General features: G+C 50.0%; 1 protein-coding gene across 29 annotated transcripts in view; it reads right to left on the minus strand.

Annotated features, from left to right (window-relative positions):
* The window catches only part of LOC115849110 (ADP-ribosylation factor 2), a 199,279-nt gene that overhangs the window by 97,446 nt on the left and 84,822 nt on the right, over positions 1 to 17,011 (minus strand). Inside the window, exon 5 of one of the 29 annotated variants that reach the window (XM_060290078.1) lies at positions 1,093 to 6,102. The exons of the other annotated variants lie outside the window; for them this stretch is intronic. Coding sequence (XP_060146061.1) covers positions 6,058 to 6,102 — 45 coding nt within the window. The 3' untranslated portion in view covers positions 1,093 to 6,057. Of the gene's footprint in view, positions 1 to 1,092; positions 6,103 to 17,011 lie in introns of those variants that run through there. 29 annotated transcript variants of the gene reach the window in all.

Raw genomic sequence — 17,011 nt, forward strand, 5'->3', positions numbered from 1 at the left:
GCTGTACTGAGGCTCTGAAACCCTGCACGCTGGAGAAGAAGATGCCGGGGAAGCCATAACGTAGGGACAATCTTCCCACTTACTGAGTACCTGAGCTGGGCCAGACAGCACACCCTACAGAGTAGGTATTATTAGTCCATTCACAGATGAGAAAACTGAGGCTCACAATAGTACAGTAAGTTACTCAAGGTAACATGATAGTAAGACGCAGAGCCAGGGTGGACACTGTTATTTCTGACTTGCAAGCTAGTTTCTTTCCAGTTTGCCACCCTATTCTCCAGGAGCACGAGGACTGCTCGCTAAGCAAGTCTCACCTGCTTAGGTTAAGCTTTTTACTATCTCAGACATCTCAGTTACTCTGAACCTGAAAACCAGAGGGGTCCTGGTAGCTCAGGGCCTTGGTGGGTAAGATTTGGTGTCAGATGGATGTCAGACAGTGTCCAGGCTGGATAGGGGACCCTGGGAAAGTTCCTTTACCTCCCTGAGCCTCAGTTTCCCCATCATCCACTGAATGAATAATAGTAACGCCCTCCTAGGGTCGTCATGTGGATTAAATGTGACAATGAATGGAAGCTTCTTAGCATATAGCAAGCGCTCTGGCAGAGCTCAGGGAGCAATCTCTGATCATTATGAAAGAGGAACCCAGGGCCAGACAGCTCCTGTCACCCTGTCATTCGTCTGACGTCCCCATTCCCCCAGGCTCTGACCTTCCTCCCCTCAAGCTCAGCCCTGCCCAGGCCATTCTTATCTAAACTTTCCCAAATGTCATGTCGCTCTTCAGTCTTTTTCTTCTTTATGCTCTGTGTCTTTATCTAGGTGACATTTTTCTTTCCTTCCACAGGGACTGTTATGAGAACAGGAGTGAAAATAACAACAGGGCCTCTGGCCAGGCTCCCTCCAAGAGCAGGAGGATATTTGGGCCTGGAGGCCCCCAGAGGGAGTCCCCAGGGAGAGGAGGGGCGGTGGGGGGAGAGACTGAGCTGAGGGAACACTGTGGGCAGCTCCACAGCTGAGTCAAAGGGCAGGCCTCCATCTCCAGGAAAAACTCCACTGATGGAATCTCTTTTTTTTTTTTTTTTTTGGCCTCACTGCGCAGCTTGCGGGATCTTAGTTCCCTGACCAGGGATTGAACCTGGGCCCCAGCAGTGAAAGTGCCGAGTTCTAGCCACTGGACCGCCAGGGAATCCCCTCCACTGACAGAATCTTAATATGATGAGTCAATGAAAATCAGCTCTGGAATTTTTGACAAACATGAAGCCTTCCATGTAGGAACCTGGGGAGCAGATGAAGGAAACTTCTAGCACTTTCTGTCCACATGCAACTGTGCTGATTAGCTCAGTCAGATCAATGCTGTGGTTGGTGGACCCCCTTGTCTTAACAAGGGGTGTGAGGATTGTCTCTATGGCACCTGGTGCCTGGGACACATCAATTAGAACCTCAGTGGGGGTTGAATTCAGTGACAGAGACCCCTGCTCTCTGGAGAAATGAACAGCAAGACCTTCGGAGAGGAGGTGTGAGTGGATGGCGGACTCACACCTCCCCATCCTCCAGGAACTGGCCACCCTCAGGCCTGGCCCCAGCATGCCCCAGCTTCTTCCCCACTCCTGGATTTAGCTAATTGGAGCAAAGGAGGACATCTGACTGGAGCTAGCCAGCCAGATTCTTCCTGCCAGGAATTTGAACTTTTTACCCGAGAGGATAGCGGGTGAGAGGCACAAATGGCGGCCCCTGGGTTTCTTACTCCTGAAGCCTGTCCACGGTCAGTCCACTGGGGGCTCTGCTTCTAGTTATCTGCGCCCCGAGGCCTGGCATGACAACGCAGCCACTCTCTCCTTGTTCAGGGGGTTGTCATGACAGCAGGAAAGAGGAACATGGCCTTCCAGAAACAGACCCAGGAACAAAGACGTGCATAGAAAGAGTTTATTTGGGAGGTGCACGGAGCACTGGTGTGGAGTGGGAAAACGCAACAGGGAAAGGAAGCCAGCTGCCCCTGTGGGTGGACGAACTTAATCCCAATGGAAAACCCCAGCATGTGATGAGGAACCTGCCTGCTAAGGGTGAGCCCACCTGAAGGGTGAGAGAGCTGGGGTATTTACATCTCAACTCCCCAGTCACTGGTGGGGGCTGATGGGGGTGGTGGTTTGTAACTGCCGGGCGCTCGGGCCTGTTGAGAATGCAGGCAGACTGTCTTTGGGGTTCTAGAGAAAGTGCTCAGGCACCGAGATGCAGACGCTGCAGGTAAAAGAAAGGTCCAGGGGGTATGGGTGGGGGGCTGATGGAGTCCGCCTCCGTGGGGAGTCATACTTAGCTCTTCAAGCTTCCGCCTGGAAGTGATGCTCTCATGTCCACACACTTGTCATTGGCCAAAGCCAGTCACGTGGTCATGCAGAGCTTCAAAGGCATGGAGGACGCAGTCCTACCATGTACCTAGATGGTGGGACACCAGGGTGTTGGTGCACAGCCTACCGACAGCCACAGGGACCCAGTCTGCACTCTCACTGCTTCCACAGAAAGCGGCTGGATGGACTCTGTCATGAGACACCAGCAATCTTGTCCACTGGCCACATCTGGTCGCCTGCTGGAACGGCTTCCAGCTCCTTTCCTCCCCCCTGCAGCCCATTTTGGGTTTCCTCTCTCTGTTCTCTCCCTCTCTCTTCTCAGCAAAGTCATTTCCCGGTTGACCCTTAGCCCTCCCACCACAGCTGCCCCAGGAGAATGTCTCAGCTGTTCCTGTCTACCTCTCAGTCCAAGTAACCAAACACTCTGCAATTTTCAAGCTGCACAGGCACCCCCTCCTTCTCCACCTCGCCTCATGTAAGGGGCTCTATCTTCAGTTCAACAGATGAGGAAACTGAAGCACAGAGGAAGTAAATGACCTGCTCAAGGATCCATGGTTCATGGCGGACCTGGGATTTGAAAGGCAGGTCTCCTGGCTCCTAGTCTAGCGCTCAGCCCTCTCCACATGGCTTTTCTGAGGTCAGTTCCTGACTCCACCCACCATCCTAGGGCCACCAATGACACCTTCCTCTCACCATCCTAACTGGCAAGCACTCCGTTATTCTGTTATTTCATAACTCCATGCCTTCACCTGTGCTATTCTCTCTTTGAAAGCCCATCTCCATCTCCAACAACCAGAGGGCAATCTTGAAGTTGTGCATCTCCCTCAGGTCACAAGTGCAGGAGCCCCTGGGTCGCCACCCTGCAGGCTGGAAAGGCTGGCAGGTGAACTCCTTCCACCTGTGGCTACAGCCTCTCAGATGCCAAGTCTGTGGTTTATCGCATAAAGTGCAGCCTAAACCTCCCTCCTTCCCATCAGCTCACTCCATTAGTTCAATTACCTGCAACGGTGAAGCTCCATGTGCCTGTCAGTGTTGGCAGCTGGCGGCCGAGCCAAGGATCCGGAGCTTGCTGGCTCAGCCCCACCCCCTCTCTTGGGAGGGCAGGTGCCATCACACCATTCAAACTTTTCTTTCTGCAGCCTCTGCCTTCTATATCCCTAAGGACACTAGAAACTGCACTTCCTGGGGCATCCGTGTGAAGTCTCTGTGCCGCACACTTAACCTGCATCGTCCTCCTCAACATGCACCCCCCATTCTATGGATGAGAAAACGGAGAATGAAATACATAAAGAATCAGAGAGAAGACTGTTCATTTCTCCACTCAAAGACTATTGATTAAGTACTTAACCATGTACCAGTCACTGTTCTAGGCACCAGGGACAGACAGACACAGGAGGAGATAGATAATGAATGTCAAGTAATGATAACTGCTCTGGAGAAAAATAGAGCAGAGTCAGGGGATGCAGAGTGATGGCGGAGCTGCTTAAAAGGGTAGCCAGGGGTTCTCTCTCTGAGGAGGTGATATTTGTTCAGAAACAACAACTGAAGCCCACGCACCTAGAGCCCGTGCTCCACAACGAGAGAAGCCACCGCAATGAGAAGCCTGTGCACCGGAATGAAGAGTAGCCCCCGCTCGTCGCAACTAGAGAAAGCCTGCATGCAACAACAAAGACCCAACGCAGCCAAAACTAAATAAATAAAAATAAATTTTTAAAAAATTTATTAAAAAAAACCTTTGGGAGAAGAACATTCCAGGAGGAGGGAACAATGCATGGCAAGGCACTGCAGTGGGCATGAGCTTGGAGTGTCTGAGGAGCAGCAGGAAGGCCGGTGGCCAGGACAGAGTGAGGGAGAGGGAGAGAAGCGGGTGAGTGCAGAGGGGGGCCAGACCGTGTCGGGTCTTGTGCGAGTCAGGGTAAGCCAGCTGCTGTAACACATAGTAACCCAAGTTTTCATGGCTAAACACAATAAAGGTTCATTTTTTATGGCTTGGGCAACAGCTCAGTTATTGTCTTCAGAGTTGGAGTAGAGGGTGTTTGTTCCACACGCCCAGGGATCCAGGTGCCTCCTATCTTGGGGCTCTATCAACTTCTCAGAGTCCTCATTGGATCCCCCATCTCTAGCTGGCAGATGGGGAAAGGGGGGAGAGGGCACACCCCTCTCAACTGCCTCAGCCGGGGGGGCACACGTGTCACCTCCCCTCGAATTCCATTGGCAAAAACCAGTTGCATGCCCCCATCCTCCCCCATCCCCCACTGTGCAAGGAGGCTGAGGAAGGCTGCAGCTCTGCGTGTAGGACCAAGGGGAGGACGGAGGCTTCGGTGAGCACAGACAGCCTCTGCTGTGGGCCCTGGTGAAGCACTTGGATTTTATTCTAAAAGTGATGAGAAGCTGTTGGAAGGCTGAGGACAGAGGAGTGAAATGATCCATTTTGTGTTTTAAAGGCTCACTCTGGCTACAGGCAGGGAGAGACTAGGGAAGGACTCTACTCCCAGCCCAGCCTAGCCCAGAAGTGAGCAGAGAGAAGAACCAGCTTTAGGATGGATAGAGGCAGGAGATGGTCCCAGCCACTCCGGACAGGGGCTATGAAGGAGGCCGCTGCAGCGGGGCAAAAGCAGCTCATTGCACATGTCTACAGCAGTGTCTACCAGCCTGCTCGGGGCAGAGGGGGTCCTCACCTGGGAGGACTTCCCGGAGTGAGAATTCCTCTGGTTGGGAATGAGTGAAGCCCTGGGCAGACAGAGAACCATCTGGGCTCATTTCCACCCATGCACTCATTTCCTTCCTCATCCATCCTTTCCCGGAAGAAGATAGGGCTGTGATTGGGACCCAAGCTCAGGCTCATCCAGCCTCCCTTCTCTCCCCGGTGCTAGCTATCTCCCCATCGTGGTGCATTCCGACTCCACACCCCCTGCTCCCAGGACTGAGCTCCTGCTGCCTTCTTTGGTCTAGAGAATCACAGCTTCTCATAAAACTGCAACATCCCCTCGAGGTGCTTCTGTTGTAGCCCAGGACACACAACCCCATCACAGGCTCTCAAAATCCAGCTTCTGATCCCTCTCCATGAGTAAATGTAACCACCTGGTCACAGCAGTCAAGTCAAAACCCCATGTCATGGTTCCCCTGGAGGGAGGGGCCCTGTGTCACCAGAAGGAACATGAGACAGGGCCTCTGGGAGCCAACAGGCCTGGAGAGGCCATTGGGGTTTCTGGCTTCCGTTCCATTTCTGCCCATCTTCCAGGCAGCCTGGGCAGCTGGCTCACTGAAGGCCAGCCTCTTAACTCATAGGCTGACTGCCTCTCTCTGACCACACCTTTCATCAATTCCAGGCCAGCCCCGGCCAGGCAAGGGCCTCCCAGCTGGCCTTGAGCTCCTCACCCACCCACTCCTTTCCAATCTCCGCAAGGAACCCTCTCTGCAGCTTTGATTTTGGTTCCTCTTCCAAGAAGCCTCTTCTGGGTCTGTCTCTTCTTCCCCAGAAAGTGGTGCCAGGAGGCCTCTTTTATCCCTTGCTCTGAGATTCTCTGCTACCCCTCCTCTTCCTCCAGAAAGCCTTACCTGAGTAAGGGAGAGAAAGGAAAAAGGAGTCACACGTAACTGCCCGGCACCATCGCGTCTTCTCTGCTGGGCGCTCCATGTCAGGACCAGAGGGGGCAAGCGGCGTACCACCCACACCACCACTGAAACATCTTCCTTTTGCGAATCAGTCAAGCTCTTTCTAAAGTTTATACAGAAGAATCACCAAGCAAGAATAGGCAGAAACCTAAAAGAGAATAGTGAGGGGGCTCATACCGATGGGATATTTAAAACAGTGTAAAGCTATGGTGAGTAAAACAACATAAATAGACAAACAGATCAATGGAACAGGAAAAAATAACCCAACTCTATCAGGAAAACAGACAGCAGCAGCAATTTTGTACGTGGTGAAGATCGTGTTTCAAATTACTGGAGATGAGATGGATTATTTATTATATAGCATGGAACAACTGGAAAAAAATTTAGATCCCTGTCTCACACCTTATACTAAAATAAATGTCATATCCATCAAAGGCGTAAACAGAAAAGAAGAAAATGACACCAGAAAAATAATATTGAGATTTTAAACGTTAACTTGGAGGTAGGAGGACCTTTAAAATGTGATACAATACCTAGAAGTCATAAAGAGAAGGTTGATAAGTTGGACTACATAAAAGTCAAGAATTTCTGCCATGGGAAAGAATACCACAAGCAAACAACAAGCTGGCATCTCTTAGCACCAGGCAAAGGGGTTGTTTTCTTAATATGTAAAGATTCCTCCAAATCCATAAGAAAAAGGAACGGCACTCCAGATGCAAAGTTAGCAAGTAAAGAGTATAAACAGTTCACAAGGAAGGAAGAACAAACAGCTCTCAGACACATGAAAAGATGCTCAACTTCGCTCATGAAAGAAAAGCAAATTAGCCTACAAGGAGACAGCACTTTTTTTCACCTATCAAATCAGCAAAGATAAAAAATATTTAACACACTTTTATATTGCTATATAAAAGAGTGTAAATTGGTACAATCTCTGAAGAAGGCAATTTGACCCTAACAAAATTAAAAATTCATATGCCCTCTGACCCAGAAATTCTGCTCCCAAATATTTATCTCACAGATTAAGCACAGAAGTGGGTACTTGCAGGGCTGTTGTGTTGAAGCACCTCTTGTAAAACAAAAGGTTAGAAAATGATTTAAATTGTTAATAGAGGATTTACTAAATGAATTGTCCATAATATGGAATACCAGCAACTGTCTCAAAACTGTTTAAAAAATGTGGCTTCTCTGTGCCAAACTGGAAAGATTTTCAAGACAAGTAAACTAGAAAAATCAAGGGGCAAAAGAATGTGTATAATATGTTACCTTTTCTGGGAGAACAAGAGTAATTTCCTCCTACGTGCACTGATTGACATAGACCGTCTTTGGAAGGATCTGTAAGAAAGTGGAGTGGTGGCTGCCTGTGGGGCGGGCCTAAGTGTGTGAACTGAAGGTGGCACTTTTCAGAGGAAACCGTTTTTGTAAGTTTTGGATTTTGTTCTGATTCTAACAAATAAAATCATTGAAAACAAAACCAAACCCAGTTCTTTCCATAGTCTAACAGCTTTCCTGTCATGATTGACCCTTATTTCTTGCTCATCATGTGTTGGTCTTCTTATTTCAAAGGCCACTCTGGGGTCTTCCCTGGTGGTCGAGTGGTTAAGACTCCGCACTCCCAAAGCAGGGGGCGTGGGTTCGATTCTTGGTCAGGGAACTAGATCCCTCATGCCACAACTAAAAGAGCCCGCATGCCAACTAAAGATCCTACGTTACCATGAGGCAGCTAAGACCTGGCGCAGCTAAATAAATAAATATTAAAAAAAAAAACAACAAAAAAAACCCCCACTCTGATGGTTGGTGCCCATTACTCTCAACAGCAAAAGCAAAAAAAACCAAAACATTTCCCGTGGGACCCCACCCACCTCTCGGAAATTAATGAAAAAGTCTAGCTGCCCCTCCCACCACCCCAGCCCTAGCAAATTCCAAACCCCCAGCTGTTTCAAAGCATGGGCAAAGCCAAGGCCTGGACAGATTCGATTCCTTGGTATGTGTGTCTGGGGTGGGATGGTCTGCGGGGAATGAAGGGAATCTAACCACATGGGCGTGAATTTTCCCAGCTGAGAAGTACCTCATCCCCAGTAGAAAATGGGAACATTTCCCAGGGAGCATGTGATTGCCCCAAGGCATCTGGCAAAGTTCCTGTTTGACCTGGAAAGTCATTCCTCCTTCCAACCATCATGTCCTAATCCCTTGCTTCACCAGCCAGCCCAGGCTGGGGTGCAGGGTGGCACCAGAGGGAGGGGAGCACACAGAGAGGCAGCGTGGCCCTGCTTGGAACAGCAGCCTGGGGGAGCCACAAGGAGTTTAGAAACGGCTGATGGTTCCCATGCCTGACTGAGCAACAGAATCACTGGGGGGGAAACATTCAAAAATACAGATTCCCGGGAACTATACTCAATATTTTATAATAATCTATGAGGGAAAAGAATCTGAAAAAAAAAGATACATAGGTATGTATAACTGAATCACCTGCTGTACACCTGAAACTAACACAACATTGTAAATCAGCTATACTTCATTAAAAAAAACACCCTTTCATCTTTAAAAAATAAAATAAAAAGTAAAAAAATAGGGACTTCTCTGGTGGCGCAGTGGTTAAGAATCTGCCTGCCAATGCAGGGTACACGGGTTCGATCCCTGGTCTGGGAAGATCCCACATGCCGCGGAGCAACTAAGCCCGTGCACCACAACTACTGAGCCTGTGCTCTAGAGCCCGCGAGCCACAACTACTGAGTCTGTTTTCTAGAGACCGTGTGCCACAACTACTGAAGCTCGCGCGCCTAGAGCCCGTGCTCCACAGCAAGAGAAGCCACCGCAATGAGAAGCCCACGCACTGCAATGAAGAGTAGCCCTTGCTCGCCGCAACTGGAGAGAAAAGCCTGCGTGCAGCAACGAAGACCCAATGCAGCCAATAAATAAAGTAAATAAATAAAATTTTTAAAAAGTAAAATACAGTTTCCCAGGCCCCCTCCCCCCCTAGTGAAGCAGATCTTCCAGAGGATGGGGCCAGGAAATTGTATTTTAAAATATTTTTCTAGATGATTCCGATGCAGCCCACCGTCCAAGATGTGCTGACTGGGCCCCCAATCTAGGCCAAACCATTTATGGGACAGGTGGGGAAACTGAGTCACATAGAGTAGTAATTCGCCAAGGTCACCCAGAGAGCTGGTAGAGCGTCACCCACAGTCGAGCTTGTGCTGTGTGAACGTTCAGCACAGAAGTGTCCGGGAACTGATGGGCTGCAGTCTCACTTAAGACCAGCACCATGTATCAGCAGGGTGGGAGGTGGCCTGGCTGAGGTGTGACTGCAGGGACTCTCAACTCCAAAACCCTTAGAGGAGCAGAAAGAGGAGTTCACATTTCATGAGCATCCGCTCTGTGCCACGCACTGTGCTGCACCACCTTGCCCCCAGCGTGCGTGTACCGATCACCACCACAGGCAGGCGTTCACACCCATTGTACAGAGGAGGAAGTTGAGGCTGAGTAATGCCAAGAACTTGTGAAGGCCCGGAGCCAGTGAGGCATGGAGCTTGTTGTCAACCCCGAGGTCTGTGGCTCTGAACTCAGTCTTTTCACGGCCTGACTGCTTTTCCCCAGATGGGGCTCTCAGATGGGATCCCACCTTGGACACCCAGGAGGCATTTGTTCCTTCGTTGACACAGAGTGGCTTCCCAGGGCTGTGAGCAAGGGTTGAAGCCACACAGAGCTGGGCTCAGCGCCTCTTATTTGCTGTGTGACTTTGGGCAGGTTACTTAACGTCCCTGAGTCTCCATTTCCTCGTGTGTAAAAGAGGTATAAGTTCAGCTAGTCCATAGGTTATTGGGAGAAGTCATTTCGTCATCAAAGTATAATGATATCTGACAATTCTTGAGCTCTTCTGATGTGCCAGTCACTGCACCGAGCACTTTATAAGCATTACTTCCTTTTGCCCCCACAACAGCCCTAAATGCCAGTGCTATTACTGCCTCATTTGATTTATGAGAAAACCGAGACTCAGAGAGGTTAAGTAATTTGTCCAAGGTCACACAGCAGAGTTGGGACTCAAGCCCAGAAATGGAGCTCTTAGCCACCACACTTTGAACTACATTTCAGTGCCATGCCTGGCACAAATGAATGCGGAGCCAATCCTAACTATTAGTAATATTAATATCCTGCCTCTGTCCTCAGAACAGAGAGCAAAGTTCGGGGTAAGAGGATATTAGTGAGGACATGTGGGAGAGGAGAACATATCTTAGCCCCTAGGAGGCTGATGTAGGTCACTGTGGCCCAGTTACTGATGTGAAAATAGGAGGTCTGTGCTAAAAAAAAAAAAAAAAAGTCGCGTGGTCCCTGCTTCAGCAAAACACTCCTCTTGCCTTGTTTTGTCCCTGCCTGGTGAGATTCTATTTCCAGTTCCCTTTTGAAGAGTGATCAAGTCACTTAGGTGAGAGCCTGGCCACGTTATGAACACCAGGTGTAGCTGGGCTGACCCAGTCTGGCCTCCGGTAGCGGAGGCAAGTGTGAAATTGGCAGAGGGCTGAGAAATCCAGACTGTCACTCACTGCCCAGCGCTTAATTGCTTTAATTAAGGTTCAGGACTGCAGGTCAAAGGAACACATGATCATGGTTAAGGGGTGTAAACAGGGTCTTAAATCAATTTGTGATTAGGACTTCTCTGTTACTGACATCAGCTATTGGGTCTTTAGCTTGTGATGAATGCATTCCTGGAGAAGAGCTTTGTCCTAAAGGAGGCTCCGGGGCAGAGTGGGGGTCTTGGGAAAGCTGTTTGGAGAAGGTGTGACTTGCACACAGTCATGAAAAAAGATATGTGGGGATGGCAAAGAAGAAAGAAAGAGGAAAACGAGTTTAGTGCCTACTGTGCACCAGGTTCGTTTACATTCAGAACTCTGGATCATCCTCCCAATAATACTTGGAGATAAGTATGTGCTCCCCATTCTGCAGATGAGAAAACTGAGGCCCACAGCTGGCTCTGAATCTGGCCCGAGGTCACAGGGCTAAATAAGCAGCAAAGACGGAACAGAAAGAAGATTAGCCAAGCGCCTCCCATGTCCGCCAAGTGCTTTGCCACTAATGTTTTCACAAACGTAATATTTAGGAAAACCCTACAGCACGGGTGTGCTTCTCACCATTTTACAGAAGAGAAAACTGAAAACCAGAGTGTTTAAGGGGCTTGCTGGTGAGTGGTCTATGTTACAGTAAAATTCACGTTTTTTCCCGGTACCTCGGAGTCTCAGATTGCAAAGAATCCACAGATCTGTAGTGTATCCAACGACGACAGAATAACTACTACGGCTTTCCTGTTTGTGATTTTCAAATGTCTGTAACCTGCTGCTACATTGGAGAAAAACAACTCAGTTTTAAAGGGTAACAAATTCAGAGTTGCTTTTTCTAACACTGTGTCCCTCCCCCCAATCTGGTCCCAGTCGATGGTGACCAGAATAAAACTGCTGAACCTTGGGGGTCTGAGACATGGGTTGATGATGTAAAAGGGCTTTCATAATGGAAAAAGTTGGGGGAACTTGCTTTGCCCTCTTCGGTAGGAGCATGTCTGGCAGGAAAGTGGGTACTCTTCCAGGGGAATGCATCTGACAATGGGGGGCCTGGACAAAGGGGCAAGGAGATACTGCTTCAACAAGGGGGTGGAGGCAGAGGGGCTGGGAAGGTGTATTCACTCTTCTGTGATGATGCTGATTCTGTGACAAACCACCCCCCAGATCTCAGTGTCTTATTACAATGAGCTCACGAGTCTGCAGGCCAGCTGTGGTGGGATTCAGCTTTGCCCCACCTGTCTCTCGTCCCGGGACCCAGGTTGAAGGAGCAGTGGCTGCACGAGGCATGCTCTTCTCAGGGTGCAGGGCTGGAGCCCAAGAGGCCAAGCCATCCAAGCAAGCACATTTAAGACCTCTGCTTGGATGAGCTACAATCTATCGGCAAAGCCACAGTCAGCAGGGCAGGGCAGTATCCTCGGCTGCACAGTGACGCCGGGAGAGTGATATATGTTGAACGTAACACAGTATTCCATAAAGCATGACTCTGCCTACAGCCACCTGGGCGGGAAGGTCTGGAGGACCATTCTAGGGGAGCAGGTCCCAAGAAGCCAGAATTTAAAATCTGCAGTAGTTTTAGACCTGGACACCCGTGGCCATCACCTAACAAATGTCGGGGATGGAGGCCATTTGGGGCCCTTTGCTGCACCTGATTCTGAACCTGCTCTGCCCTTTGAGTTGTGGCTTCAGGCTTGGAGCCCCAGGATAGCTCAGCCAGTCCCGATCCAAGACTGTCTCCTGCCTCCTGCCCATCTCCGGGGATTGCTCCCCAGCCAACTCGTAAAACATTCATTTCCCCTAATTCAAATATTTTCACCCATTAGAAGACTTGTTAATATTGTGTTTTAAGAAGCATTTAAAAGAAATTGTTCTCTGCTCTGGCTGGAGCCGTAGTTCGTAAATTATTGATTTCTGCCTTCAGAAGATGAGGATTCTCTTCCTTCTTGAACAGAAAAGATATTGCCCTGGCTGGGGTCTCAAGAGAGGCAAGTGGGAGCTGGTGCAGGAAGAGGCTCTTCACCCCCACCCAGGGCAAGGGAAGGAAGAAACATGCCCCGTTCTGTCCACCCTAAACGGGGTTCCAGTTCCTGGCTTTTCTCACCCTGGTTTGGGCAATGGGCCTGGCAGAATTCCTGCACTGCCTCTGGCCAGCTGTGTTACCCTGGGCCAGCTGCTTGGTGTCTCTGGGTTGTAGGCAATGTCCCTGTAAATATATAGAATAGTGCTGCCTGCAGCTCAGGGCTGTAGGGAAGTGAGGAACGAATGAGATGATGCCTGAAGGAGTCACCATTACCCCCCAGGTCCTAGTAAGTGTACTTTTCTTCCTCCTTCCTGGGGCTTTAAGTTCCATCAGAGCAGAGCACCCTGCACCAGCAAGCACCACATGCAGGCTCTGAAATCAGTGCTGGACTGTGCCTAGAGCAGGAAAAATTTCCAACCTGGGTTCGCCAGGGAGGCCCTCTGTGCTGCCTAGAGGCCCCCGCAGCGCAAGCCAGCAGTGCCCTTGAGCCTGGCTTGTTCACCCAGAGGTAGGAATGACCTTGATGAGGGTGTCTCTGAAGTGTGGGAGCCAGCGCAGCCCGCAGTGCTCAGTGCCAGGGTGGGAGCCTCTGTGCAGTCTGCCTTCTCCATGCCAGCCTTTGCCCCATCCTGTCATCCGCAGGGGGTCTATTAGCATCTCTCAACTTTTGCAAGGCATGGTAAATCAGTCTCCCTGTATGGCAGTATTCACTGGAGACCAGAGAAAGGGACGTGGAGATATGGAAAAAGGCAGCTCAGAGCCCCAGGGAGCAGGGCTGGGGAGCACGTTGAGCTGGATCTGCTCGAGCCCAGAGGAGGAATCTGGGCATTTGACCCACTTTCCCTGCCATTGGCCATAGTCTGGGGTTCAGGCAGGGGGAGGTGGCAATGGGGGAAATGGGTTGGCAATGGGGTCCCTGGCAGTGAAGGGCATGCACACTGGACACCAGGCTCTGGCCCAGCTTTGCTTCTCCCTGAGTAGACCAGTGCTTGGGCACACCCAGAAAGCCAGAATCAGAGCATCTTAGCCCCTGAGTGGAGAGACCTGGGAAGCCTGGAGTTTCTCAAGACAGTGACCCAGGTGCTCAGTAAATCATTCCTAAATATCAGGTGCAAAAGCTTTGAATGTTGTGATGTAAGTTAGGACAGAGGCGAGGGTATCCCTGCAATGCCATTTTTGGTCATCGTTCTGATGAGCTTTTTGGAGAGGGGGATAAGGGTTTGTGTTACTACAGCCCCTGGAGTAGTCCTGGAGTAGCCAGAGGGAGAGGCAAGCATGTGCACTCGTGGGTGGAAAAAGATAGACTGAAAGTCATTCATCTGGTTCAACCTCCCCAGTTGAGTGAAGAAACCCAGACAAGGTAAAATGTTTGGACAAAATCACACAGCAAGTTAGGACCCAAATTCCTATCCAATTCCTCTTCTGCTTCATCATTCTTGAAGAGCCGTAAGAGAGAAGGAGAGGAGGGGTGGGATCAAGGGAACGGAGAGACTAAGGAAGTATTCTGGCAGGAGATGGGGCAGAACTGAGCTTTGAAGGACGGGTGGATTTCAATCAGTGGAGAAGAGCCCGGCGGGGAGACGGCATGGGCAGAAGTGGGCAGGGCAGAGGTAGACATTGAGGGTTCGTGAGTGAGTAAAGCGACAATGAAGGTAAAGCTTAAAGTTCAGGCAGGGTCACTCTGGGAAGGGCCCTGTTTCCTTTTCCCAGGATCTACCCTGGGAGCCCTGCCTGCAAAGTGGTATTGAGGACTTGTACTCAGCCCCAGCCACTTGGCCTTCTCTGCCCGACTGCCTTTCTAAATCAATTCTCCCCGCCCCCTGACATGAAAGGGGAAGCCATACGCCCGCCAGCCATGTGCCATGTGACTTCGCCCCCCTCCAGGCCACAGGGGCTTGGATGAGTGGTGGACGAGTGACTGCTTCATCCGTGGTCTGATTCAAGGGCACCAGAAATGCGCTCTCTTGAGAACATCACTGAGACACACAGAAACTATGGTCAGGAATGGGGACTGCAACCAAAAAGCTGTAACGTAGGGAGAAGGCAGGGGCAGTTAAAATAGCTCTGTGCAAAGTGAATAGTCTGCTGGGCCCCAGGAGAAGGGCTGGAGTCTCAGACCTTCCAGCTCAGCCTCTGAGGCCCATCTCTGCTGCCCTGAGGTTGCCTGTTTTCTTTGCCAAGCAGCAACACACCCAGGCAGTCAGTGAGTTACAGCTCCTGGTAACAAGCATGCCTTAAGTAGAACACAGCTCAGCCAGGGCAACCAGCCTTAGAAGTTGTGGCCCCAGCAGAAGCTACCCTAGTCCCCTGCATCTTGAATTAGCATCAGTGGTCCAGTGGGTAAGACTCCGCGCTCCCAGTGCAGGGGGTCCGGGCTTGATCCCTGGTCGGGGAACTAGATCCCACATGCATGCCACAACTAAGAGTCGGCATGCCACAACTAAGAGTCCGCATGCCGCAACTAAGAAGTTCAGATGCCACAACGAAGACCCAGCACAGCCAAAATAAATAAATAAAATAATAAATAAATATTTTTTTAAAAAAAAGACTTTAAAAGAAACGATCTCCATAGAGGCCCTGCTGCTCTCCCACCCCAAATGGCTGTTCCCCTTGGCCTTTGCCACTGTTGTTCCCTGTACACTTAGAGCCCAGCTCAAGACTCACTTCCCCCAAGAAATCTCTAATTACACCATCCTCACCTGACGACACCATCACTAAGCCCCAGACAAAATGGTAGCGCCAGAATGAGAGGGGCCATGAGAGGCAGCCCTTTATAATTTGCAACATGCTTTTACTTCCATCGCAGGGCCTGAGTTTCACAGCTACTTGGGAGGATGCGGGGAGCTGCCTTATCTTCTCTTTACTGCTGGGGGGGAACAGGGCTGGGGCTCAAGCCCAGCTCTCCCAAATCCCATTCTGAGACCTTGTCCACTTCATCTCCTACAGTGGGTAACTCACTGCTGGGCATATAACTTGTCCTAAGAGCACTCAGAATTGTCTTTGTTAATTCACTAATTCAACTAAGATTTATAGAGCACTTCCTTCATGCCAGGTGCTTTTCTAGATACAGGAGATACTGCCATGACTAAAACCGACAAAAATCCCTACCCTTGTGAACCCTGCATTCTAGTGGAAGGAGGTATCCAATAAACATAAGAAATAAGTCTAAGATACAGCATGTTAGATGGTGATAAGTAATAATGGGGAAAAAATAAAGTAGAAAAGGAGGATAGAAAATGCTGGGTGTGGGGTGACATTTTAAAATAGTGTGATCAGTGAAGCCTTACTGAGAAGGTGAAATATGAACAAATATTTAAAAGAGGTAAGGGAATTGGCCACCCAGATATATTGGGGGTGGGAAGGGAGCCTTCCATTTGAAGGGAATGGCATGTGCAAAGGCCCTGAGGCAGGTGATTGCCAGTCCTGCGTGGCTTGTAGCAATACCCCCTGCTCTTTTTCCTTGTATAGTTTGGCCTCTTCAGTTTATTTTGTCCTGCTTCTCCTTTCAAGGTGCTGGCCACAGAAGGAAGGCAACATCTTATTGTAGCCAAGATAATATTCCTAGCCCTATTTTCCAAAAAGAGAGTCCCAGACAGGCTATTGCTATGTCCAGTGACTAAGACAGACCCTTAAGAGTATTTTTCCATGGCAGACTCTGCTCCAAAACTCAGGCCAGGACACTGGCCACTAGCTCCCTCTTCTTCTGATGGATGTGCACCCAGTTCAGTAGCTTGGGGGTCATTGGCTACAGATTCCCTGAAACTTCTGTTCACCAACCTCACTGACTAAGAAGGACTAAAGAGATGAAGACAAAATACACAGGGAAGCACCAAAGAATGCAGATGGGACAAGATCAGGAAGACAATGCCATATACACGAGTGACCTCAAGAGAGACCTGAGAATGTCAAGCCATCAGTGGGTACCCCCACTCCAACACCCCTGAGTTTCCATATTTCCTTGAGCAGGTAAGAATGTGCAAACCCCTTGCCTTCACCCACACTGTATTCCCTTCCCTGAGTCATATTCTCTTCGTCATCTACTCCCACTCAGAGTGACTCACTCATGTCAACAGACCCTGCATGCTTTCCCTACCCTTCCTGCAGTTCCCAAGACTGGCCCCTGGTGCATATGGGGCTGGAGGGGGCAGGGAGTGGGGAGATTCAGCATTGGCTCCAGTGTTGATGCTGCTGGGCAGGAAGAGGGAGACCTGGAAATGAAGTCTCTGGAGCCCCCGAAAGGGAAGGCTCATGGATTTCTGCTAAAGGCAGAAAGTAGGGGAAAAGTAGGGTAGAAACTGGGGCCGGAGGCGGTAAGTCAGAGATGGCTGGATTTACATGACTGGTGCAGTCCCGCTGCCCATCCAGATATGGCTGACTTTCCTCTGAGAAGGGCTTAGACTCTCTCCCAGGTTCCCCTCCCAGCATTTCTTCTCCTGTCGCTAGCCATACCAAATGTGGCAGAATTTTCAGGGATGTCTAGGGGACGCAGAATC

The sequence above is a fragment of the Globicephala melas genome, chromosome 20, assembly GCF_963455315.2.
Source record: "Globicephala melas chromosome 20, mGloMel1.2, whole genome shotgun sequence".
In the NCBI taxonomy this organism is placed as follows: domain Eukaryota; kingdom Metazoa; phylum Chordata; class Mammalia; order Artiodactyla; family Delphinidae; genus Globicephala; species Globicephala melas.